This window comes from Apodemus sylvaticus, chromosome 5, assembly GCF_947179515.1.
Source record: "Apodemus sylvaticus chromosome 5, mApoSyl1.1, whole genome shotgun sequence".
NCBI lineage: Eukaryota > Metazoa > Chordata > Mammalia > Rodentia > Muridae > Apodemus > Apodemus sylvaticus.
The window spans coordinates 129,624,743-129,648,757 of NC_067476.1; the positions used below are offsets into that span (position 1 = coordinate 129,624,743).

The window sequence follows — 24,015 nt, forward strand, 5'->3', positions numbered from 1 at the left end:
AAATTTTGTTATTCTTATTTTTCATCATAATCACAGGATATGTTGTAGTACAAATCAGGGATCTCTGTTGATAACAACTGGCCAACTTGTTAAAATTTTGTGCAATTTCTAAGAGTATGTATCTTAGCTATTACATTAAAAACTATACATCTGGGGCTGAAGAGATGGCTCAGTGGTTAAGAACACTGACTACTCTGCCAGAGGCCCTTAGTTCTAATCCCAGCAAACACATAGTGGTTCACAACCATCTGTAATGGGATCCAATGCCCTCTTCTGGTGTGTCTGAAGACAGTGACAGTATACTCATATACATAAATCTTTCAGAAAAGAACTGAACTTATACGTTTGCCAAATACATATATGCACGTGTGTCCACTCAACAGAGCTAATTGTATTATGTTTTCTTATTAGTATTTTTTTTGCTTAACTCATCAATTAATGGCAGATTATATTCATATTTATTCCTATGAGAATGGTTTTATCAGTAATTTCTCATGTCTTTTTTCCAAATTTTGCTTCATATGTCTGGAAGCTGGGATGTGCATGTAAATGTAGAATTATTGTTCCTGCTAATAATTTCTACTTTAAATTTTACTCAGCTGTCCACCCACAACTACACTGATGGTCTTCTCTCCCTTAGAGAACTCATTTATATTTACTGTGTAGCTAATGTTTGACTTATTTCTAAATCTTTATGCTTTCTGTTTAAGTCACCTTTGCTCTGTTTCTCCTTTGAGTCTTTGGTGAGAATTTACTGAGTTCTCCTGTTTCTGCCAGCATTTTCTCTAATATCATATATTGTTCTCTTATTTACATAATTATTCCAAAACTATTCTAGCATTTACCTCATACAAATAAGGATGGACTGATTTCTGCATTTTTTAAAGGCCTTGTCTAAACAAATGAAGCACATGTCTGTATGCACCTGAGGAGAGGGCTAAGAGGGTCGACGGGGAGCCAGAGGGCTGAGTCTGCACAGCAGAAAGCAGGCCCAAGACGGATCCAGCAGCTTCTGAAGCTAGTGATGGAAAGCTCCCCAGGCACTGAGTCAAAAGATCCAGCCAGGATGACAGGTAGTGTCCTGGGAAGGCTGTCCATGGAAGCACTGATGTTTCTTAGGGAAAAATGAGTCTATTCCTTCCAGAGCAGCACCATATACTCCATGGAGAAGACACATTAACTTGTATAGCCATCCAAACCAGAATTCCTACAAGCCATGTCTGAAAAACTGAAGGCCCAGAGGGTAAAGTGTAATCGTGGGTCCTCTTCATTTTCTGACTTTTATGAAGCCTCAGAAGAGTCTCCTCCTGTAACATCAAGTACAAGGCAAGCAGCTGCTATTTGCAAAACCATGAGGATGCTTTAATGAATGCTTACGAATCAATGTAAGCCCTCAAGTGAATAAGGAGCATGATATGACATTTATTTCTCGCAATAAGATTGCCATATTGCTTCAATTCTTTAGTGGTGGGGAAGAAAATTAGGTGATTCATGGCCTTGCTTTATCCTAATTCCTCAACTTTACAAATGCAGCCACACAAAGTGAGACCAGCCCAGTGATACTGCTGAAGTGACAACATGCATGAAGGCTGGGTACTCACTCACCACCTGCGCTGCTGTGCCTCCTCCAACTAGACACTCAGTTTCTAAGGATCTGCACAAAAAATCTGTTTCAATCCCGCTTGGCATTCAGGAATCATTCTTGTCTCAGAGATTACAATTGTAGGCAACGTCCCCCACTATCAAAATATGTTGAGCTCTTTAGAAGGTTTTCAAGTGACTGTGTTCAATTTTCAATATTACTGTGAAGATTTTAATGAGCTAAAGTGTTTTTGCCCAAAATTATCCGGCTGGTGGCATGAGTTCCAGAACAGATGCTGACATTTTACATGTAGATGGGTCCTCAATGAAGGAACGGTTGATTAAAACTGGGGATTTAAGAGATTTTAGAAAATTCCATGTTCACCTCCAAAATAACAAATATTTGCTTTAATTTCATTAGCAGCCTATGTCATTTTGTTTCTAAATGTTATAGAGGCCTTTAAAATTACTAAACTATGAACTCTTAAACATATGTAAAATTTTACCATCTTTCTCCAAATACATGATTATGGCAGATAAATATAAAATTTAGAAATTTGAAAATATTGAACAGATTTTTTAACTGGAAAATAGGTACTTAATGACCAAAGGACCAGTTAATACAGCTGTAATTTTATGTAGAGTTGACAGAGTTTGAGCAAAGGAAAGCCTTTTTCTTTGAAAATAAATGATATCACCTCTCAGACTCTTATTTACATGTTAACTGCAGGGACAGAGAAGCCAGGTGCCCAGCTCAGGGATCAGAAGACCAGGGTACAAGCTGGCATTCTGCTCCATAGCAGCCTGACTCCACCCGCCCCTTCCTTCATCTACTTTTATTATTGTTCAATCTCAGGTTCAGACTTTAAAAGGCAGTTTACCCATGCCAGGGTAGCTTTTACTATTTTTTCTTCATATTATTTCATGATATACAAACTTATCAGAGGCTAGTGAAACACCAAAAATGTGTGTGATGACATAGAACACTGAAAAATTGTTTCTACAAATCAACTTCAATGAAAGGGAAGAGAGTTCAGTTCACATCTACAACTGTTAATTAAAGAATTTCCTGTAAGGGACATTTGGACATAGGTCAGTGATTAAATACATTAACTAAAAGAGATCAGAAACTACATTACATGATAAGTTTAAAGTTAAAATTTAATTAATACTTTTAGCTAAATAATTATCTAAAGCTTAAAGCATATCTGTTTATTGATTTGGGTTACTTACTAAGGGCCTCTCTTACCCAGACTGTCCCGGTTGTCGGGGGCATTCTGTGCACACAACAGATAATCTGCCTTCTAGTCTGGAGGTCATAATCCATCAGAAGAAGACAACAGCCCCACCCAAAGCCAGGCATCAGCTATCTAGTATCAAACCTTATATTAAGTCTGATAGGGCCCTGAAAAGGAATGATCATCAAAGTTGAGCTTTGCCTTTTGGGGTCCTAATTAGTCAAATAATTTTTGGGGTCAGCTCTTGGCTGCTTGTTTTCCTTTGTCACTGAGAAACCCTCTCTACCCCAAGACCAACCAGAGGTGGGGTTTTTACTTCTTCTTTCACTCTTTTATTTTTCTGGAAGACATTTTCTTCCAAGTATATGAGTTTCCTTTTCATATTTAAGAATTCTATACCTTTGGAACTGACTTCAGTCATTCCAAAGATAGGGATTCTATTTCTTTTACTTCGCCATGTATAAGACTTTATCATACAGGAACACACTGAGTAGTACACTCTTTCCCTGCTAGGTATATAAGACCCTCCCTCCATCACATACCACAACCCCACTCCTGTGAAGACTAAGTTCTTAAGTTTATATCAAATGCTTTTCGTCTAGGATTCCCAGGATTTTAACTTTCATTATATAAACTACTAAACATTTATTATATTATCTGAGATAACCAGAACATATCTTCCTTCTTGGTTGTAAATTCTTAAAGAGATCAGTAGCTGTGATTCATTCATCTTTTTAGTCACATGTATGTGTGTGTGTGTGTGTGTGTGTGTGTACGTATATGCTTATACATATATAAAAGCATATATGTGAGTGTGAGTGCATATGGGGGACTGAGATTGACATTGGTGGTCTTTCTCAATCACTCTCCACTTTACTTATTGAGAAAGAGTCTTCTCTGAACCCAGAGCTCCCCAGTCACACTTAGTCTAGGTAGCCAGCTTACACTGGGGCTCCTCAGTCTTTGTCTCCTGAGTGCTGCGATTACAAGTGACAGGGATACCTGTTTGGTTTTCCTGTGGGATTTAGGCATCCAACTGTAGTCTGTATGCCTGCACGTCAAGTACATGACAAAGCATCTCCTCAGAGAGCCATCCCACACATTTTTTTTTTATTTCTCACAGTATCTAAATCTGTATTTCTAGATTAACAAGCTTCTCTTAAAGGATAAGCTCAGAAACAATGCTTAGTGTAGAAACAGAGCCACAGATATACCACACTTCTGAGTTACTTACTGTCTAAGCAGACTTGTGTATATTACTACATCTTTTCACTTTCTGTACTCTTTTTTTTTCATTCTTTTTTTTTTAATTTTTTTTATTCGATATATTTTATTTACATTTCAAATGATTTCCCCTTTTCTAGCCCCCCCACTCCCCGAAAGTCCCGTAAGCCCCCTTTTCTTCCCCTGCCCTCCCACCCACCCCTTCCCACTTCCCCGTTCTGGTTTTGCTGAATACTGCTTCACTGAGTCTTTCCAGAACAAGGGGCCACTCCTCCTTTCTTCTTGTACCTCATTTGATGTGTGGATTATGTTTTGGGTATTCCAGTTTTCTAGGTTAATATCCACTTATTAGTGAGTGCATACCATGAGTCACCTTTTGAGTCTGGGTTACCTCACTTAGTATGATGTTCTCTAGCTCCATCCATTTGCCTAAGAATTTCATGAATTCATTGTTTCTAATGGCTGAATAGTACTCCATTGTGTAGATATACCACATTTTTTGCATCCACTCTTCTGTTGAGGGATACCTGGGTTCTTTCCAGCATCTGGCAATTATAAATAGGGCTGCTATGAACATAGTAGAGCATGTATCCTTATTACATGGTGGGGAATCCTCTGGGTATATGCCCAGGAGTGGTATAGCAGGATCTTCTGGAAGTGAGGTGCCCAGTTTTCAGAGGAACCGCCAGACTGATTTCCAGAGTGGTTGTACCAATTTGCAACCCCACCAGCAGTGGAGGAGTGTTCCTCTTTCTCCACACCCTCTCCAACACCTGCTGTCTCCTGAATTTTTAATCTTAGCCATTCTGACTGGTGTAAGATGAAATCTTAGGGTTGTTTTGATTTGCATTTCCCTAATGACTAATGAAGTTGAGCATTTTTAAGATGCTTCTCCACCATCCGAAGTTCTTCAGGTGAGAATTCTTTGTTTAACTCTGTACCCCATTTTTTAATAGGGTTGTTCGGTTTTCTGGAGTCTAACTTCTTGAGTTCTTTATATATATTGGATATTAGCCCTCTATCTGATGTAGGATTGGTGAAGATCTTTTCCCAATTTGTTGGTTGCCGATTTGTCCTCTTGATGGTGTCCTTTGCCTTACAGAAACTTTGTAATTTTATGAGGTCCCATTTGTCAATTCTTGCTCTTAGAGCATACGCTATTGGTGTTCTGTTCAGAAACTTTCTCCCTGTACCGATGTCCTCAAGGGTCTTCCCCAGTTTCTTTTCTAATAGCTTCAGAGTGTCTGGCTTTATGTGGAGGTCCTTGATCCATTTGGATTTGAGCTTAGTACAGGGAGACAAGGATGGATCAATTCGCATTTTTCTGCATGCTGACCTCCAGTTGAACCAGCACCATTTGTTGAAAAGGCTATCTTTTTTCCATTGGATGTTTTCAGCCTCTTTGTCGAGGATCAAGTGGCCATAGGTGTGTGGGTTCATTTCTGGATCTTCAATCCTGTACCACTGATCCTCCTGCCTGTCACTGTACCAATACCATGCAGTTTTTAACACTATTGCTCTGTAGTATTGCTTGAGGTCAGGGATACTGATTCCCCCACACTTTCTTTTGTTGCTGAGAACTGTTTTAGCTATCCTGGGTTTTTTGTTGTTCCAGATGAATTTGATAATTGCTCTTTCTAACTCTGTGAAGAATTGAGTTGGGATTTTGATGGGTATTGCATTGAATCTGTATATTGCTTTTGGCAAAATGGCCATTTTAACTATATTGATTCTACCGATCCATGAGCATGGGAGGTTTTCCCATTTTTTGAGGTCTTCTTCCATTTCCTTCTTCAGAGTCTTGAAGTTCTGTCATACAGATCTTTCACATGTTTGGTAAGAGTCACCCCAAGATACTTTATACTGTTTGTGGCTATTGTGAAGGGGGTCATTTCCCTAATTTCTTTCTCAGCCTGCTTATCCTTTGAGTATAGGAAGGCCACTGATTTGCTTGAGTTGATTTTATAACCTGCCACTTTGCTGAAGTTGTTTATCAGCTGTAGGAGCTCACTAGTGGAGTTTTTTGGGTCACTTAGGTAGACTATCATGTCGTCTGCAAATAATGATAGTTTGACTTCTTCCTTTCCAATTTGTATCCCTTTGACCTCCTTATGTTGTTGAATTGCCGGAGCTAGTACCTCAAGTACAATATTGAAAAGAGAAGGAGAAAGGGAGCAGCCTTGTCTAGTCCCTGATTTCAGTGGGATTGCTTCAAGTTTCTCTCCATCTAGTTTGATGCCACTTTCTGTACTCTTAATACTATGGCACCTGGGGCCTTTCATCTTAGAGAGGGACTGCCCCTCCTGGTGTTATGTTACTATAGAAATAGCAGTCTTTCCTCACTGAGAGTATGGGCTTTTCATATATAAATGAATCAAGACAAGCATCTTCCCTGCTTATCCATCTTTGTCTCTGACCCATCAACTCAGGCCTTTCCCACACCAGGGCAAGATCCCTGTCAACTAGACAGCCTCAGTGTTTAGAGTCTATTGAGTTCACTGACGACAGACTGCTCACCCTACCATGCCTTGTTTTTCCTGCTGAGAAGACAACAGAGCTTGTTCCCATGTCTTCTTCCTCTATTTCTTGACTAAACTTGATTTCCTATATAACACCTCTGTTCAGAGACAATTCCTCCTAATTAGCACCATTTTTTACATGAATTAATAGACCTGATTAAACATAGCCCAGGTATATTTTAGGACAATGCACAATAAACTTAGCCATTGTTTTCAGTAACATGCAAGCAAATGAAAGTAGCCTATTGGCTGACCCCACCCAACCCCAGCCCTCTTCATTCTAAGCAGCTGATAATGGGTAGGATTATTCAGTGAGAAACACAACAACATTTTTGTTTGTTTTCTGTAGTGCTGGTGATCAATCACAGGGCCTGACACATACTAGGCAAATGCTACCACTGAGCCACACCAAGTCCATCAGATGGCTTGCTCTTTCTGTATCTCCTAAAAATCCGGTTAACAAGAGTTTTGTTGGTTTCTTTCTTTTTTTTTTTTTAAATGAAGAAATTGTTCTCTTAAGAACAGAAAGTTAAGTTCAGAACTGTGATAATCCTTAAGCTTCATCATATTACAGTTTGTGCTTTCCACAGCTGACAGGATGAACTCTTGAACTATGTGTACTGAGTCTCCATTTATTATTTCAAAGAAGAACAAAGTATTTGGAGGAGTTAATTACAACATGGTGCACCATACAGAGTTACACAGCTCACTACACTAAGCAGTTAGATGCAAACTCTGAAATGGGATCAAAACTAATCTTTCCCAAGGACAAACAAAAGAAGCACTCATCCAATTTTCTTTCCTTTCAATAAAAATAATTGCATCTGGTTCACCTTTAAGAACATTAAAGTAAGAATCAGCACTAGATCTATCGCGCCACCGTGCAGAGATCTCTTATATACTGGCCCTAAATAAATGCATTAACAACCCTCCAGTAGTTCAAAGGGCTACACAGTTATTATTCTAGCTGTAAGATAGTGGGGAGTGCAGAGACAGCTCAGCATTTGGAGGCCAATTCTGCCTCAGGCACTTACTAGTATTTTTTAATATATGTGGGGAGGGGGTTGGGGGGAAGATTTCCCTGGGTCTCACAAAACAGAAATAGAGAAATTTAGCCTGCTTGCCACACAGAATTAGAAGTCTTAAATCCTATATAAGTTCATAGTATTGACACCAAGATCATTACTTACTCTATACATTATGTATATAAATACCATTTATGCTGATTGAATGACAATGTTTTAATTCCAAGGATTTGTAAAACTATCAGATTCTTTGGTTAACGTTGGTTTTATATCACAATGAAAATTAAAGTTTGCTTCATTAAGAAAAATCATTTGGGATGAAACTTAGGCTTTAAGTTTACTTTTGCATGATTTTTAGCATTTAAAAATGGGGTTTTATTTCCTATGTGCTTCCTAGCTCACATCGTAACTACTGGAATTACATGGGTGTGCCATGGTGCCTGTGTGGTATGGGTGGCGTATGTACATGTATGGGAGAGCACATACCTATGTGTATGCATGAAGAAGCCAGAAGTTGGATATCTTCCTTTATCAGTCTCTACCTTAATCCTTTAAAACGGAGCCTTTCATTGAATTAGAAAGCTTTGGCTTTTCTGCTAGACTGGCTGGTAAGTGAGTTTCCAAGATCTACTTGTCTCTGCTCACAATGCTGAAGTTGAAGGCTTGAACAGCCCACACTCAGGTTTTGTTTTTGTTCTTCAAGAGCAAGTCAAGATCATATTCGTATAAACACTGACATTACAAAGTACATGAAAAGGGGAACGACAAGACAAACCAGCTACAGACCTAGCACTGCCTTCTCCAGCACCACCATTAATTATACTCTGCCTATGGACAACTGCTTCTATAATAATCCATAGGCAAAATCTTCTCTGGAAGATACTCTGCTTCTCTTTGAGACAACAGGGGAACCACCAGAAGTTGGGATAGGAGGCTTTATTCTTCTGGTAGTTCTTGCTTATTTTAGATAGTTACATTACTAATAAAACATTTAGGCTTCTTGGTAAAGCATTTAAAAAACATACTAAGGATAAAAGGCTGAGGTCTCTGGTCAAACACCTCCACATACATGTCATCTATCCCTGACCTTTCCCAGTGTTGTTTCTTGGTTATTTTCCAGCGAATACCATTTTCTGTGAGCTTCTGCAGTGTAAGTTTTTTTGTAAAATTGGATTTCCTTAGAGCTAAATCCTGTATACCTGGCTTTTTACATGGGTTCTGGGGATTCAAACCCAGCCCTCAAACTGTCACAACAAGCACTCTTACCCACTGGACCATCTCCTCAGTTCCAGAAATTATTATTTTTTAAAAATGGGGCCAGCATTGCAGGCTGCTGGAAGAAGATAATGGATTTGAATAGGGCTTCTGGAACCTCAAGGATACAGGTATTCTTCTAGATCTTAAACTGGATAGCAACAGCCCACTGATGTTCATTTTATTATTATGACCGGTCGGTCACCGCACATATATGTCATAATTTTACATTATAAATATAAAATATTTTATGATAATTAAAAAATTAAATAGTAAGATAGTCAATCTCCTTGCTCTACATGTGTGGTACATGTAAGCTTAAAAAAACAAACAAACAATATTTTCTTCCCCCAAAGACCTTGGTAATGGACACTATCACATCTTCCTAAGGGAGACAGTGGTCATAACCATGTTGGGCTTCCTTCTACATCCGTCTTATTGCAAACCTCTCTCCATCCAAGACTCTAAGAATCCACAAGCAATTGTGAGCAGGCAACTGGAGCTGCAACTCCAATGTGGTTGAAAGTGGCACCCCACTATACTGTGCCTAGAGATTTGAGTGGGAAACTGGGATCTCCTCTTTGCAGCAATAATCCTTTTCAAACACAATCACCTGTTAAGTTTGAAGCATCAGTAGGACTCAGTTGTAACCAATGGCGGGCGTCAGAGTCAGCCACAGCATCTGTGGGAGTGCTGAGGTCCGGGTCCTCCTCACAGGCCTGCCACGGGTTCACGGGTAGCTCTGCTTCATTGCTGTAGCCCACAGCTGTGTCACTACCGGTACTTTCACCTGGCACACAGAGGACCAAAGTTAGAGACCACAGCTATATGGAAGATAAAGTTCAAAATTATCTTTATGTAAGTAACATTTGCCCAGATGGCAGGGTTTGCTCCGGGGTTTGGGTGGAACTTGAAGAACCTGGTTGGGGTTCAGTAGTGTCCCTGACAGATACTTGCTTAACAAAACTAAACTTCCAAGTATAGGACATTAATAGGCTTTATGAAGTAGTATTCTGGTCATTGTTTTTGCTCAATTATTCCATGTGCCCCCAAAGTTACAGCAAGTCCTAGTTCCCATTAGGATCCATCCACAACATGAGGAGATGGTGAGAAACAGGAGGAGTATGGTAGTAACTGATTACTACTATGCATTGCATGGTTACTCTGCTTTTCCAAGCCCAGTGTTTAGACTCAGGGATGAGGTGTCTACCACAACTGAAAATTTTCTCTTTTAAACACTAGAAATGTAATTATGCAGAGATTTTAAGACTTATGTGGTTATTTATTTAATTGGGCACAGGATAAGCCTAGACAGCCTAGCTGCTTGAAGCCGCATGCCGGCTTCCTAACAATCCCGAGTTCGCCCACTCTTTCCTTCCACTGCTGACAGCCCCTCAGCTGGGCCATCTCTACTGCTGTCCTCCATCTGCCTGCACAAAACTGAAAGTTGTCTCACTAAGCGGAGAGCTGTGGGTTAGGTCCCTCACTCGGAGCATTCTCTATAGAGCTGCAGGCATTAGCAGGGAAGGCAGCGCATAAGAAGAGCTGCATTACACAAGAGCAGGGGTCAAGGTGCAGGGGCTGCCACCTCGCCACACTGCCAAGGAGACCCAAGGACAGGAGAACCTTGAGGCATATAATAACATCGCAGGATTCCAGAGACATTTCATTTTCACGCACTTGCCCTTTGGCTTCCATGTACCTCTGAAGCTTTGTGTTCCTTCCCTGGGGGACTCTGTGGGAAAGGTAGTGTTCCTTATGCATCTATCCACACCCCTAAGTCCCTCTTGTTCTTCTCACCTGGATAAAGGCCCAGGCATAGACAGACAGGCCTATCAGGTATAGCTAACTAATGGAAACTGTTTTACCAACTGGATTAACTACATAATTTCTAAGATCTTGATCAAAAATATTCTCCACAGTGAGCTCTTCTCTACTGACAAGATAACCACGTCACTTAAGAAGAGGAAACTAAAGCAGGTCTACTCTGCAGCAGGCATGCGTAGACCCCATTTCCTGAAACTTACTTTTCTGTCTCTCCCTGCATCTTCCATGTGTCAGCTGTAAATCATCCTTCAGATCCAGCTCAGCAGGACTGCTACTCCTTCGAACCAAGATCTTCAAACGAAAAGAAATGCTGCTTTCATTACCAGAAAGTTGAAACTTTTACCAGACTATTATATTCCTAGCCTATTTTTAAATAAAAGAAGCAATAATAGTAACAAAACATTGAATACTATTTTCCTTTTGAAGGGTATGTTCACAGGCTAGTGTAATTAAGTTACATGTTTCTCAAGATCCGAAACTCCAATTCATATTCTCTACTTGGTCAACTAAGGCAGCTGAGTGGATATACTAAGGAGGGATGTCAAATCCTGCAGAAGTGGTTTATTTTGAAGTTCTATTTGCTTCTCTAATCAAATGCACACACAGTCACACAGTTCTCCAGGAGGCCTGAGCTCCCATGAATGTTTGGGTAGGAAAAGTACACACTCCACCTAGACTTTCAAAGGCTGCTCAGAACCTTCCTATTGATGCACTACAGAACTTTCTGACCACTGGTAAACACTGGACCTTATATTAAACACAAAGAATTTTTTAAAAAAATCAGGAAGTAACATGTATTCTCTAGCAACTTACAGTATGCTTGGAGGGACAAAACATATACAAACTACACAAAAGAAATAATAGTGTCCATAAGCAAAATATAGAAATATACTCTGTGAAAAGTATGTAAAATAAAGTGCTATCTTAATCGGCTGACAGTTATAGGAAAGTGATTCAAGAAGGCTATAGATATGAAGTGGTAGACAAAAGGCAGGAGAGACTCAAGGCAGGAAGCATGGACTGGTAATCGGCAAGCTCTGTGTGCAGGAAAGGGAGCGCTCAGGCACTCCAATGCCCTACTAAGAGTAAACCAGTGCTATCATTGCTAGTGGCTAGAGTCAGGACCAAAGTGACACTTCCTGGTTGTGTAAACGAAAATACAAATGCTTTCCTGAACAAAAGGTAGACACTTGGGTTTTCCACAGATTTAGATCAGCCTAATAGGTAACATAACAAAGATCACCAAAAACTTAGGAAACAAACCACCAGGCATAAGAGTACTAGAAAAAAAGAGATAGATTTAGATCCCCAGATGATTTCAGCAAATCAGATAGAGAATCTAAAATTAAGATTTGTGAGCATTTTAAATACATAAAAGATAAGAAAATAAAAATGACCAAGTAACAAGAGATTATTAGGAGCTCTAAGATACACTTAATACATTTGAATTCTGAAGCATGGAGTGAGGCAAAAGCTCACAAAACAAAACACTACCTCAAGGGAAGTGTGAAAGCCCAAAGCCCTTCCAAGTGCAGAACTACATCCAAAGGAAACAAACGCTGCTTACATTCGGGAACTCAGAGGACGCACCTCCAAGGCTTGTTCCTAATGTCACATTTATTGAACTGCTGACAGACAGAGGGCACTTTTATTGGTGAAACAATAACCCAGACTACAACCATAGAGAAAGGAGAATGGATAATATGAAAGGAAGCTTACAAGACCTGGAGGGCAGGGTAAGAAAATCTAGTTTGTTTCTATCTAGAATTCTGGAACAAAGAGGATATTAAATAAAAGGATGACAGTATCTGAAGGCATCATTACAGGATTTCTCTAAAATAGCAGAAGAAAAGCATCCATGGATACACAGACATAGCATAGATCAGAATGGGCAAATGGGTACACCATATGAAGTCTCTACCTGGATGCTGGATGCTCTGCAGTAAAACGTAAGGACGTGGACAAAGACCAATAAGAAACAACTAGACAAGATGGAGAGAAGGCATGTCAACAGGACTAAGAAAGATAAAATGTAGTCAAAAATTGACTTCCATCAGAAGAGGCTAGGAGAGAAAGAGGAGGATTCAGAACTATGGTTGATAGATGCTGTGGTCCTGTTCAGAGGCAAAACACCAGAGGAACACAGTGAAGGCTGATATATTCAGGAAACAGTACATATGACATAGATGTGGCCTTTCACATCAATAAAGAAAAAGTAGATTCAATAAATGAAACCTAGAACAAGCAGCTGGGGGGATGGGCTGGGTCACCCCCCCTTTCCATAAACAAAACACTTTGAGGTAAATAAAAGACTTGAAAGTGAAATAAAAGACCAAAGGTAAAGCATTTTATAGAATAAAAATAAAGGAATACTTTATCCTTTTGTAGTTGGAATGTTTTAATACCATAAAATTCTACCATAATAGAGAATATAAAAAAGTAGTATTTGTGTTTACCAATGACACCAGAGAAAAAAGCAGCCACACATAGGGAAGATGTCTGTTATAAATATAGCCTAAATAAAACCTTAATCAATATTCAGACTGTACAAAGAATACAAGTAAATGGGGAAAAAGTAAACAACAAAACATTGGCTGGCATTTCACAGATAAAACATAAACAGCCAATCAACATGGAAATTAAAACTTTATTAGTAATCTAAGACATTCAAATATGAGATCCCATTCCCATGCAGTTCACTTGCAAAAATTTCAAAAGTCTGACAACACAAGGTGCTCATGAGAACTCTTTACAATTCCTGGTAGAGATATAAGAGGTACAAGCACTTGGGGAAGAAGCATCATTTTATAGACAAGAACAATCTTTTATTGTATAATTTATTAATTCTACTACTAGGTAGTCACATAGAGAAACATTTGAACATGGAGATCTTGAGACATGTCTAAGAAGGTACACAGTTCCACCTTTCAGAAAGTCAAAACACTGGAAAGAATCTAATGCCATCACCAGAAGGCTAGGGGAATAGTGAGATTCACAGTGAGCTATCCTGCAGCAGAGAAAGCTCAGATGAGATAATTGCTGTATAGTAGCATGTGGGTACTCTACAACATGCAGCTGGGTGAATAACACAGCACCTGCAGAATGCTTAAAAAGTCAAAAACATGCATGCAAATGAGAAAGGAAAACAAAGCCAACATCATGGTGCACACCTTTAATCCCACTACTTTGGAGGCAGAGGCAGGAGATCTCTGGGATACAGCCTGGTCTATAGAGAAACCCTGTCTTGAAAATCAAACAAAACACAACACCAAAACCAAAACAAACAACAAGAACAAAAATAACAACAAAACTGGTGGCCAAAACACCATCTATACAATCAAGTTGGCACATGTCTTTCTTAAAAACATAAACACAAGAACTCAACTATGCTATCTTCCAAGCAAGTGGAACCAGGGAAGGGTCCTTTATATTTTATGTTTCTCAAATATCTATGTTTTCTATAAATATATACTAGGTTTAAAAACATGAATATAAGTTATCTTGAAGAATGAGTTATAGGCTGTTTCTTCTTATATTTTATATTTGTTTTTTAAATAATGTCTTCTTTAAAAAAAAAATCAAACAAAACCACACCAGATACACTTTAGGAGTACTGATTAGTCTCTGCCCCACACTTTGTCTCCATAGTTGTTCCTGTGAATATTTTGTTCCCTTTCTCCGAGGATCCAAAGCAACCCCCCACTTTGGTCTTCCCTGAGACAAGGTGTGGAGCAAAGACTGAAGGAAAGGCCACCCAGAGACTGTCCTACCTGGGGATTCATCCTATAATCAGTCACCAAACTCCAAAACTACCATGGATGACAAGAAGTGTGTACCAAAAGGAGCCTGTTATGGTTGTCTTTTGGAGGGGTTCACAAATAAGGAGTTGGAGGGTGGTCCAGAGGAGCTGAAGGGGTTTACAGCCCCATGGGAAGAACAATGATGTCGGCCAACCAGATGCCCCAGGGCTCCCAGAGACTAAGCCATCAACCAAGGGGTACACATGGTTCCAGTCAAAAGAGTGGCAGAGGAATGCCTTGTCAGGCATCAGTGGGAGGAGAGGTCCTTGGTCCTGTGAAGGTTCAATAGAGGCCCCAATGTGGGGAAATTGAGTGAGGGTCGTGGGAGTGGGTTGGGTGGAGGAGCATATTCTTGGATGCAGGGGGTGGAAGGATGGGTTGGGGGTTTTGGGGAGGGGGGAAACTGGGAAGAGGTATAACATTTGAAATGTAAATGAAGAATATTTTCAATAAAAAATATAGGAGTACTGATCAGGTATAGCATTCCATCTAAAATACAAAATGAGACTCTGAAATGAAGGTTTTATAGTCTACCTGCTCAAAAAGTACATGAGATCTGGAGTTCATGTTGCATCCCCATCTTTGTAGAACGACTGTATTCTACATACAAAGCAAGTACATTCTTAAGTGACTTCAAGATTATTTGGACCTCTAACCAATCTAAGTGGGAAAACTTTAACTACCATCAATAACTTCATTGTCGTTGTATACGTTATGCTTGGTTATCATAGCAGAGGGAAGTCCTCTTAGAAATCTTACTGTTATTCCTTCATGTTCATGTGTCACATGTCCTTTACTCTCTTGAACAGACTTGGGTTCTGAAGAGCTCAGATTCTGTGACTGTTCTACCTTTTGACCTAGAGATAGGGGTAAGAATAATAAAATGAATGTTTCAGAAGGTAAAATAAGAGACAGACAGACAGTCAAGCAGGCAGGCTGGCAGGAACAGAGAGATAAACCACTGTATGCAGATGTCACAGGACACACAAAGGTGCTGTATTCTGGGTCTGCACTGGCAGCATCTGAGGGTCCAATCTACAGAGTCCTGGCCTCCAGCATGGTCAGCTTCAGTCGGAGCAGATGGAGAGCTGCTCGCTGTGGCTCACAGCTCCAGCAGTGTACTGCGCTGGACAGGAACATGCAGCACAGCACTCTGGGGAGGTGAGCTGGGAGACAGCACTAGACAGCAGGGCTGCCTGGGTTGGCCTGTAAAGCAACAGGAAGGGAACAGCAACACAGCTCTGTGTGGCTTGAATACAAAGACTAGCATAAGAAAGCAGAAATAGTGTCAGTGATTTAAAAAGGAATACCACCACAGAGCCTATAAAGATTTAAGGAAAGATCATAAGAGCATCCGATGAATAATCTGGAGCCAATAAATTTGAAAGAAATTAACAAATAAACCAGTTCCTAGAAAAACATCAAAACCAAATTAAGAAAATCAAAATAGTCTTATATTCTTTAATTTAAATTTTTCCACAGCAAATATTGCATGTTTATCTTATATAACATGCTGTTTTTGAAATCTGCATACATAAATCATTGTAATCCATGTGTATACTACCTGATACATGCATGTGATCAGAGAACCTAATAACCTCCTCTTCGCTAGGCATAGTGGTGCATGCCAAAAATCTAACACCTGGAGGCTGGGGAGTCAGCTGCAAGTTCTGGGTTAGCCTGGGCTAATGGAATCCCTTAGATCAGCAAGCAATGCTGTCTGAGCTCTTCAGGAAGGAAGCAACACTGTACTGCACACTAGACCACTGAATTTTTTCTTCTCTCAGGTGAACTTTATTAAAACTTGAAAGGATTAAAAAATCTTCTTAGAGGAAAGCCCCAAAGAAACTGGTGCATTCCCCCAAATATTTAAGGCATTTTTTTTCTTTGTTTCTCCTGATAGTTCAAAATAAAAACTCAGGGCTTTCTGTATGCTAGGTGAGTGTTCTACCACAACATATAAACTCATATCCCTAGTGATCAACACAAAACCCTTTAAGAACAGAAAGTTTTCGGATCATGTATTTTCTTCATCTTTATTTCTGCTACAATGTCTTATTTCAAGGGCATCTCTAAGAAAAAGCTTTCCCCCTCATCCCTAACTCTGCTATCGGAAGACACAGGAGAACCCACTGACAAACAAGACAGGCTGTTTTCTGACTGACTCATGGAACTAAAGTGGAATGGCTGGCACATTCACTGACACTACATACTGAGATTTGTTTTGTCACTGTAAGATGCACTAGCACTGTCTGCAGCTTCAGTAACAACTGTCTCCTCACCTTCCACACTCTGCTGCAGCAGAAAGCTAGAGGAACCCGGTGTGCGCTCTGAGAGGGGCCTTTTCACCTCAGTGGAGTCGGTGAGCTGCTAGCAAGCCTTCCCACAGCAGGCCAGCTTTCACTCCCATTCCAACCCCTCCAGCTCTTCCCACAGCCTGGCTCCCCGCCTCTCCTGCTTTCTTTCTGCCTTGTGCCTTAGTGTCTTTCCTCTGGGAACACTCTCTGTCCCTCCTATTCCAGTCACTTCAGACTCCTCTCTAGTTCCCAGTCTATTAAATAACAACACAGTTTCACTTCCAGAAGTCACATTCTTAAGGACAGATCAAAAGGTAAATACCTGTGCTGGGGAGACGGCTCAATGGTAAAGGGCCTGCCGTGCAAGCATGAGGACCTGAGCTCTGATCCCCAGAAGTCATGTAAAAAGCTGGATGAGGCAGCGTGGGGCTGTAACCTGGGCAGGGCAGAGACAAGAGCCTCTTAGAGCTCACTGGTAAGCTTTCAAAGATCAGCAAAACGTTCTGCCTCTAAATAAATGAGTAGGTTGGAAGTCATCAAGGAAAGATAGCAAGTCAACCTTTGGCCTCCAGACATGCACATCTACACACTAGTAACACATACAAACATGCAACTTCTCTCTCTCTCTCTCTCTCCCCCCCCCCCCCATTTACCTGCAGCTTACCCCATCCCAAGACCAAACCTATGGCTTTGCACTAATAACTGAGCACTCAGCCAGCCATAGGGCAATTAATCTCTGTACTTGGGAGGCAGAGGCAAGAGGGACCTGAAAGTTCCAGGCCAGCCTAGTCAACGCACTGAGTCTCGAGCCTGACACAGAAAAAGAGGGAGACCCTGACCTCAAAATTAATCAACCAATTAAACAAACAACTAAAGCTACCACATACCTTGAGAAGAATCTGAGTACAAACGCTCAGTGATGTCAGAGGTGCTGCTGCTCCGGGGTACCTGCTGTTGTCCCACCACAAGATAGTCACAGTCGGCTGCAGCTGTACTCTCTGCCTGTTGGAGCTCCTCCACTTCTGAAAGCATTAACACAAAACACACAGGACTGTGGGTGGAGATTACACAAAACATTTCACACTTAACTGACTTAAAACACGAAGTTTCAGTTTTTTTTGTTTTTTTGTTTTTTTTTAGAAACTAGACTGTAAGGTAATCTGCATGCACATCATCAAACTTCCTATACTTATTATCAGTGACATTCCACTCCATGGATAAGTTTTTCTTAACTCTAGTTAACCTTTTGTTTTCCAGGTGAAGGAAGGGAGCAAGAGAAAATAACACAAAAATGGTCAATAATTCTGAGTCATTTGAAATCCCCTAGCAAGAAGGGAAGACTCATCCGTGCAGGAAACACATAGATCGATAAATAACACTTGAGGAGAGCACAACACTAAACTAAGATGAAAGGAAGCAGGAGTTCCAACTGCACTAGTTCTTCTAATAGATGATGCACAGATCTGAACAAGTCTACACACATGAGCTACAGGGTATAACATGGAACACCAAAGTCGAGCACATGACACTAGATCATCTTACTAATACTTTAACATCCTCTATTTCCCGGGAGAATGGGCCCCCTTCTAGCCATTTGAAGTTAAACAAACAACGGAAGCTTGTTTCAGTTGAAATGAAGTGCACAGTTCATTTGAACATTTTAAGGCCAGCCGTGGCACCCCACCCCCTCCCTCTACACTCATAGCCCCAGGATTGTGTCATCTTCTGCCTAGGTCATCTGAGTAATCTGCTAACTAGTCACTGGCTCCTTCTCTTTGCTATTCTCTACAAGGCTGCCAGAGACGCCCCTCTAAAATGAAGGTGTGACTGCCTGCCGTCGATTGACTCTGTGTTCACCTGCACTGTCACCCTGCCGCACACACCGACCGATCCCTAATCACAACGCAGGAGTTCCCATTCTCTGTAGTCTCAGTGACACTGATCCTCTTGGCACCTGCTTCCTCCTCCCTCTCCTCTGCTAATCTCAGCCCCGTCCCCTGCCATCATCCCCATGCTCCACCAAGCACATATACATCTTGCTCTGCATCCTGCACGCAAAGCACTGTTCAGCTCCTCACTACACTCCAAACTCACTGATGAGGTCATAAAATTTCATATCCCCATACCCATGTCACCATGTTTTCTAAAATGGAAAAAAAAATCAGCTAAAGCTTTATTACTTTTTAAACAGAGAGCTCCCAAGCTCTGCCTGTATTTTCTAAACTGACTATGTGACCTGGTTCCTCAGCTGAAATGGAGATTCACTGCCAATGGGTGATGCACACCCCATGTAAAGTCCTCCTACTTGGACATAAGCCACAGTAAAGGCTCGCGCCAGCTGAGATGTGTGGACACAGGATAACTCTGGGTTTAACACATAGGATTTCCACAAATGATTGCTGCTCTGCTTTCTTCTACCCAAATGAAAATTCCATTTTCTACTACACTAGTACATTAAAAGGCCTCAAAACTATGAGCTTCGTGTGAGTCTTCATCATGAATCAAAGTTCCAACTGATGATGGGAACCTGAGCACAGAAAAAGGATAGGCCAAGATGGCATGAAGGGACAGTCTCATCTTTCCCAGGTCATCTTTACCTTCTCTTGAACATTTTTTCATAGAAGACATACAAGGCAAATGCACACACTGTAGTCTACCTATACATTCCAAAGCAAAGAGTGGGTTCTTTTCAAAGGTCTGCTAAAATATTTAGTGCCCGGCCCTTAAACACTATAGGGCAAGGCCTTCCTGCTATCCTCTTACTGTATTTCACAAGATAGTGAAATGACAATACTCTATTTGTCACTCCTGTATCAGCAGAGGGAGCCCAAGAGCTTCCAAACTTCCTGAAAAATAACTGGCCAAAAATAATTGTGGACAGAGGGAAGAGAGGTTTTCCGCCGCCCCCCAAGCCTGGTGCCAAACACTGGTGGATGCCAATTTCTGAGTTCTGAGCAGAAGTAAATAAGAACTGAGCCAACTCTGGCAGCATCTTTGTAAAGATAAAGAACATCGCCATCTGGTGGGATGCAACACAGCCACAGCACTATGGCTTCCAAATTAGAGTGTCCCCACTGGTCCTCAGCACAGCAGACGGAGGACACAGAGCCTGCTACCACCAGCTGTCTGCCTTCCCAACAGGCAGGCCTAATACCTCTTTTAAGGCTTTGTTTTTGCAAAACTGTTAAGAGGGACTTCTCAGATGGAGAAAATCCAAGCACATAGAAAGAACTGGAAATGGCAGCAATGGAAGAATGGGCAAGAGAAGTGGAAGGAAAGGAACAGCCACATTCCTTGCCGTGTGTATTACACTGTATTCAGTATGAGCTCTGTACAATGAACAAGAGAATGATGCTTTAACACCTTTTCCTTCCTGATGGTTCTTGGGCTCCCTCTGCTGGCACGTTGTTGAAGAAAGACCATGTTGTGCTAAAGCTGCTCCTACTGTGTCTGGATGAGGGTTTTTTTTTTTTTTTTTTTTTTTTTTCTAACTAATGAAAATGATTTAACTACTGATGTAAAATGTAAAGACACAGGATTGCCTATCAAACAAAGAAAGGGCATCTGAGTTACAAAACAATTGTGCAATGAATTTAGATTTGATGCATCCTGTTTTGAATGTCACAAAATTTGTTTAAAATGCTTTGAAGAGCTGAATTCTGCCTCAGATTCTAAGTTCATTTATGCTCTGTGAAGTCTAATAACACCCAATCAAAAACACTAACTTTCCTGTCTCTTGAAAATGTAGTTACTCAACACCATTCCTAACCCACTGCTTTCTAAAGCTCCATTGAAACCATCAGCAAATGATCATAAGGATTCATTTCTTTCACCCCCACTGAGAAGAGTCAGCATGATTGAAGTAAATGTGTATGTTCTTCAGCTAACTTCTATTTTCTCCAGATGTCTGTCTACTTTTCATTCACTCTTTAATTACAGACTTCCTTATTTCATCTTATTAAATAAGCAAAAATTCTATGTTCCATTTATCCCATGCAAGGTTGCACAAGCACAATTAGAATGTAAAGTCCTAGTTTTAAAAATACCATTCATGATGCCAACTTGATCTTGTAAAAGCTCAGAAGATGCTTTCCAGTTAACACTCTTGATGTCCACAAGGTCATGCTTACTGATAGTACATTAGTCCAGGTTCTAACAAGAACTTCCTTGACAAATAGGAGGGTCTGTTATCATGAAAGAGAGAAGGGACGCCTCCGCTGTCACACCTACTTTTCCCTACTCACATTAATGGAAGTAGGTGGTTTTGACTCTCTCCAAATCCAAATGTCACTTGCTTCCCACGCCTCCAGATCTACTGCCATGGCTTCTATTGTTACAGTTTTGGTGGGCAGACTCACACAGATCAGAAGCCCAAACGAGGACTGCTGCCATAATAAAAACAAAACTAGCAGGCACTGACACACTGAGACTAAAGGAAACGCAAAAGATATTCACCTTGTGGCCAGAAAGGAGAAGTTAAATAGCCTGCTTATCATTTAGCTGCAGTTTAGCAGGAGATACCCATACACTCAGAGGTATATCAGAACACATGCTGCAAATTACCAGTCAGGAAGAATGGATACCACTTCTCTCAGCCTAGTCTACTGACAGGACAGTCACAAAGGACAACGAGATCATAGTAATAAAGGCCACCTGGAGTCAGACTGAGAAGGCACTCATTACTGTACTGTCACATCAAATGGTGGCAGCAGTTTGTCCTTAAAGTCACCCTGCTATAAAAGCAGTGAAGATGGCAAAGACAGGGAAACACAGACCTGCTCCAGCCTGCTACACTCTACAAGCCTATTTGCCCCATTTGCACGACAAATCTTTAAGGTTTGACCATCTTCTGGTGTATCTGGTTTCAGCAAGGGTATTGAGTAGGATCTCTGACTTCTACCTACCAGATGCCAATAGTGACATCTTACCGTGACAACCAAAAATGTCTCCAGATGTTGCCAAATCATTCTTAGTTAAGAATCATTGCAGAAAATTACTCAGCTTCTGCTGGTGCCATGTACACACATACAAGGACCATGAATTTGAGTAAATGAAAATATAACTCTGAATAAAAACAAAACTTTTACAAATGAAAGTATTAATAGGAACGATTTCTTTTTCCTGAGAAGACATTTCATAAAAACTAGTGAAAAAACTTAAATGTAACAGTATGGAAATAAAATAGAGAACGAAATAAAACTTTTCACATTAAAGGTTTCTTTTTGTGTTAATTAGCCAAATACATAGCAAATTCTTTTCAATGCCTCATTAATCACCTCTAAGAAGTAGCATTTCCTAGACAATCTAATCCTTACGCATTTACTACTCAGCAGCAACTTACCTGACGGGCACTCCTTCCAATGCCCGCTGGCCTTACTGTTTTCACACTCAGTGTTTACTAAACATTTTCTTAAATGTTTCTAAGCAACATTATAGTCCCCATTCTCAGTTAAAACTAACTTCTTCCTCATGATATTTTACTTAAGCTTTAATTATGTTATGCCAAACTACAAAGGCACTGCAGTGTTTGTGCTATTGAAACTGCAATTACACTATCTCCAGTATTGAAAACGTCTTAATCTATATCAGAATTCAGAGCATAAAAGGAGCATGAAAACATTTCTGTCTGAATTAAGATCTAATTCATCTTAAAATCACTGAAAAATATCTCTTTGTAGACTTAATTATTCAACACATAAAGTAAATTCCATTTGAAAAGTGACTAGGCAAAACATGAGAAAACTCATTTTTAAAACAATAATACCCTCCTTTGTAACTGGCACAGGGTGATTACACATGGTGGCAGGACACGGTGTGGCATCAAGATGCATGGACAATGTGGGCAAGGTGACATTGGACCAGGATAACTCATGGATCTGTCACTCTCATCATTTATTTGACATTCAAAACACCCTACTCAGGCTATTTCAAGATATACAATAGATTACTATTAACTATATTCACCTTGCTGTGCTAGAGAAAAAAAATACACATAAACTTAATCCAGTTGAATTAACTGGGTGAAGTCTAAGAACAAATGTTTTGAAAATTAGCAGTTTAATTATTTTTAAATTAAAACCTCAATTATCAGCATGTATCTGACAACTAACAGGACTATATAGTTTTGACTACCTAATAACTACTAAATGTGAACTACACAAAAATAACCATTAATATCTTTTTTGAAATTTAGTACAAGTGTAACAGACAGCCTTGTGAGTGTGACTGGGGGTAGTCATGAGGGAAACTCAGTCTGGGACAGGAGGAGAAGCCAGGGGTATGGATGGGCACACCACACGAGACAACAGTACAGTACCTGACAGCCTGTGAGAGCAAGAGGAGTAAGAGAGACCAGGTAAGAGAGCGCTCACGGTATGGAGGAGGAGCGGGACGCTTTTAGTAGCAGGCAAAGCCTCAGAGAGGTGCACACAGTTGCTGATAGACTGGCTTCGCTTAGCTTCCAGGAGAGATAAAGTAACATTATATCAGAGCACATCAAGATCTTTTACCACTTCTAAGTTCTTAAGGTGCTGCATTTCCTTTAAACATTTAAGGGAAGCCATTTTTAACTTTAAAGAAATCAATAAAATGAGAGGACTAAATCACAGTCTCTAAATGCAGCCAACCTTGCAGCCAATCACTGATGACTTAGAATGCTTAGTCCATAAGGAAAACAAAAAAATAGTTTCGTCTAAGAATGCTCCCAAATCTGCTGTGCATCAGAGAGCGTCAGAATGATGTCTGGTTTGCTTGCTCAAGCACATCATTATTACATTATTAACACACTAGTATCTCTTCCTAAAGGATACACATGCAAAGGCCACAGTGAGAAAAGGAAAATCTGGTCCAAGACAAAAACTTTTTTATTAAGTCATAAATAATTCAGAAATTGATTTACTGAGAGCTGAATGTATTTAAAAGTTAATCATTTACCATTTATTGAATGAGATATTTCCAGAGTTCATAAATATATGACTGAGGTGTTTTTGTTTGATATACATGAAACCTATCTTTTTATGTTGTTTTTTACATTTAGTTTCTCAATATGAACTTTTGATTTTGTCATTGTTGGTTAAATAAACATTCAATAAAACAAACATGGAATGTGTTTCAGATACATAAAATTATCCTTAAAATCCATAAAACCATCAGTGCTATCCTTAAATATAAATGATTATTTGCTACATTATTATTTTATGTACCTCTGTTAAGCATACATAAAACAAAACCAGATACAATGGTAGCACATT

General features: G+C 40.1%; 1 protein-coding gene across 5 annotated transcripts in view; it reads right to left on the bottom strand.

The window, feature by feature from the left end:
• The window catches only part of Ralgapa2 (Ral GTPase activating protein catalytic subunit alpha 2), a 294,943-nt gene that overhangs the window by 168,755 nt on the left and 102,173 nt on the right, over window positions 1-24,015 (bottom strand). For 4 of the 5 annotated variants that reach the window (XR_007977973.1, XM_052183817.1, XM_052183819.1 and 1 more), the window contains exons 17-21: window positions 17,653-17,787; window positions 17,088-17,201; window positions 15,228-15,325; window positions 10,869-10,959; window positions 9,455-9,631 (exon numbers count right to left, since the gene is read on the bottom strand). Coding sequence is in view for 3 of the 5 variants with exons in the window: in XM_052183817.1 (XP_052039777.1) it covers window positions 9,455-9,631; window positions 10,869-10,959; window positions 15,228-15,325; window positions 17,088-17,201; window positions 17,653-17,787 (615 nt within the window). In the remaining 2 variants the exon portion in view is untranslated. Of the gene's footprint in view, window positions 1-9,454; window positions 9,632-10,868; window positions 10,979-15,227; window positions 15,326-17,087; window positions 17,202-17,652; window positions 17,788-24,015 lie in introns of those variants that run through there. The other variant, XR_007977974.1, reaches the window with a different exon arrangement.